We start from the raw sequence: 3,328 nt of genomic DNA on the forward strand, positions 1-3,328 counted from the left end.
ATTCCTGAGCTCAAACGATCCTCCCACCTCAGCTTTCCAGATGCTAGGATTACAGGCGTGAGCCACCACGCCCGGCCTACATGACTTCTTAAACAAAAGGAGGCTGTTCCTGTGTCACCCCAGCACTGTGATTAAACATTGCAGTGACCAGGAACACAGCCTTACCTAAAGGAGATCCTTTGGGGGTGCAGGTCTAATTGGACTGAAATCTGACTCCTGGTGACTCTTACCTAGAGGTCTTAAGTATCTTTAAACACTTTTATCTATCGGCAAAGGGCTTACTCTTCTGAGGGCCTATTTGAAGGATCGTGTTGGTTTTCCCACCAGACCATGAATACCTTGGCAGCAGGAACAATATGTTTTCCTGCTTGTCATGGACTCACCCAGCGATTTTCCAAGCAATGCCAAAAATCTGGGTTTTTGTGTGAAATTTCTTCTTTTTTAAATTTAGGGGACTTCATTTTGAAACATTTTCAAAAACTATTAGTGGTACTATCACATGGGCCATTAGGAAAAAAATAAAAGATTTAAATAAATTTTTAAAAAAACTATTAGTGGACTGTCAGTTTTCAATCTCTGCTTCAGAATAACCTTTCAGGGCCGGGTACCATGGTTCTCGCCTATAATCTTAGCATTCTGGGAGGCCGACGCAGGAGGATAGCTGGAGCTCAGGGGTTCGACACCAGCCTGAGTGACAATGAGATCCCGTGTCTACCAAAAAAGAAAAACAAAACCCAGCTGGGCATTGTGGCGCCCACCTGTCATCCCAGCTACCAAGGCAGCTGAGGCAGAAGGGTCGCTCACAGCCCAGGAGTTGGAGCTTCCGGGGAGCTACAATCACATCACTGCACTCTTCCCCAGGGCAATTGAGTGAGACTCTGTCTCAAAAAAAAAAAAAGGCAACTGAAAAACTAAATAAAGAAAGAAAGAATAACCTTTCAGAAGAAATGTTATCACTTTCATGGCTGTCCTCTTCTTAGAGGAAAATTTTTAGCATTGCTTGGAAAATTGCAAGAGCTGGGTGGGTCCATGTTCCCATATAGCAACAACTGGCTGAAACCAAGTGGAGGCAACTTCCCCAAACAGGGCACGTGCTCTCCTATATGTATCTTTCTCTGGCTTGCTCCAGTCCCCACATCTCCTAGTCTTCTATGCCCAGCTCATCTAGCTTTTGAAGGTATGTAGTTTGCTGGCCTGGCCTACAGGCTTCATTGGTGGCAGGGGGACTGGGTTCTGGGAGGGGTGCCAGACTTGAGGAGGGTGGCAGTGAGCCCAGAAGGGAAGACAGTTCAGGACTTGCTCAATGATGGGCAATGCTGAGGGTCCTGGCCTGAGGAGAGGAGCAGCTGGCTCAAGTGAAGATGTGATGAGCCCATTCCTCTGCCAATTCCAAGGCCCCAGGCCGCAGCTATCTACAGCTATCTGTGTACCTAATGGCAAAAAAGGTTCCCCACATTTGGGAATTCTTGCAGTAATTCACCATCTAAATATGGCTGTAGCACACTAGAGGCACCGAAACACAACCCAGAAACAAGCTGCAGGCCCATCCCTCCCCTTCCTGGCCAAGGCACTCTAGGAAACCTCTTCTCCTGCCTTTCCCCCACCGCTCTCACCAGTTCCACACACCAGCCCACGGTCAGGGCCCGCTGGAGACTATCAGCATCCTGTTTCCTCGGCTCCACCAGCTCCCGGAATGCTGCCAGCACCGTCATACCCCGGTTGTACTTGCCTCCAATGGCATTGTACTCCAAGACCTGGGGGCAAGGGGAAAGGGACAGGGCATCAGGGTCCACACAGCAGCCACTCTGAAATGTCTCCCCATCCTCTCCCACTTCCATCCACCACCTATCTTTATCCTCTCGAACCCCAACTCTTCCCCCAGAAAGCCTCTGGAATTATTATTCTTTGCTCCTTCCCCAAATCCTGGAGCACAGTCAGAAGAGTTCCCCAGTGCCCAGACCCACTCTCTCTGCATGGTCTTCCCCAGTAAATTTAAAGCCTCCATAGTGCAGATTAAATTCTGCTCCCAAGCAAAAAACAGGGCTTGAAACCAGGGAAAACTCAGTACATGCTATGGGAATAGCTGGCTTATTCAGGTCCCTCTCCCCAGGCTCCTGCCCCATCCCCACCTCTCCTAGACTTCCCCTCACAACCCATCCTTACTTATTCCACCACCTCCCCCTACCCAGAGTTCAACCTATCTGCAAATGAAAAGTCTCCATCCTTATATTCAAGACAAGCGTCCTCCAAAGTTGGCCCAAGGACAGTGTGGAGGGGATTCAAGTTAGGGGATCTATCTCCCATGCCTCCAATGGTGTGTCCTCTGGCTGGGACCTCTCACTGCTTTCTGCTGCCCTGCTCTCCACCAGACCTAATTAACTGGGAAGATTTCCCTTTTAATCCCCATCCCAGTGTAGACAAAGCCCCCGTTTTCCTTGGTTCACCTCAGACAGATGAGACAGACAGCATTTGTAAAAAGAATTTTACTTGATACTCCAAAAGAATAAAAGGGGGAAAAAATAGGCAAGGTAAGTATCACAGCAATAGTTTGTGTCCCAGAATAAGGGTTTGTGACGATACAGTAATTTCAGTCGGCCCGAGGGGGATAGGACAACCTCAGACTGCCTTCCTCCTAGGTCTCTGCCAAGGTAGCACCTTATGATTTCAGGACACAAAATCAAAGACTTACCAGGTTCAAGGCCTTCATCCCCAAGCAAAGAAGCTTGGATGTCCCACCTTCTACCAGAGCCAAAAGTCAAGCTGATGGACTGAACAAGTATACCTGCCCAGGCCCCACTCCCTCCAGGGTGGGCCCAGGGTCACTCAAGTAAAAGTCTTCTCTCACGTCTGTCAAAAGTCCCCCAATTCCAGGCCAGGCACGGTGGCTCATGCCTATAATCCCAGTACTTTGGGAGACCTAAGCAGGAGGATCACCTGAGGCCAGGAATTCAAGACCAGCCTGGGCAACACAGCGAAAATTTAAAAATCGGTACACAAAACGTAAAAATCAGCCTGGTGTGGTGATACACGCCTAGCTACTTGGGTCATTAAGGCAGGAGGACAGCTTGAGCCCAGGAGTTGGAGGTTGCAATGAGCTATGATCACACCACTGCACTCCAGCCTGGGCAACAGAGTAAGACCCTGTCTCGAAAAAAAAAAAAGTCCTCAAATTCCAACGCATGAACATTAGTGGGGAAAAATTCCCCCAAAAGCCACCGCTGAATCCCACACATATGCAGAATGACCAAAGGCTCACTTCCTTAAGTCCTAAATCCCTCACCTCCTTAAGCCGGGCAATAGCATCTCCTGTCTCTGGGTGCCCCATCTC

At 49.0% G+C, this 3,328-nt stretch overlaps 1 protein-coding gene across 1 annotated transcript in view; it reads right to left on the minus strand.

The window, feature by feature from the left end:
- Positions 1 to 3,325, minus strand: part of FDPS (farnesyl diphosphate synthase) — a 14,428-nt gene extending 11,103 nt beyond the window's left edge. The window contains exons 1-2 of the mRNA XM_012658685.1: positions 3,281 to 3,325; positions 1,614 to 1,754 (exon numbers count right to left, since the gene is read on the minus strand). Coding sequence (XP_012514139.1) covers positions 1,614 to 1,754; positions 3,281 to 3,325 — 186 coding nt within the window. The remainder of the gene's footprint in view (positions 1 to 1,613; positions 1,755 to 3,280) is intronic.
- Between the last annotated feature and the right edge of the window lie 3 nt (positions 3,326 to 3,328).

The sequence above is a fragment of the Propithecus coquereli genome, unplaced genomic scaffold (assembly GCF_000956105.1).
Source record: "Propithecus coquereli isolate 6110/MARCELLA unplaced genomic scaffold, Pcoq_1.0 Scaffold59, whole genome shotgun sequence".
Taxonomy (NCBI): Eukaryota; Metazoa; Chordata; class Mammalia; order Primates; family Indriidae; genus Propithecus; species Propithecus coquereli.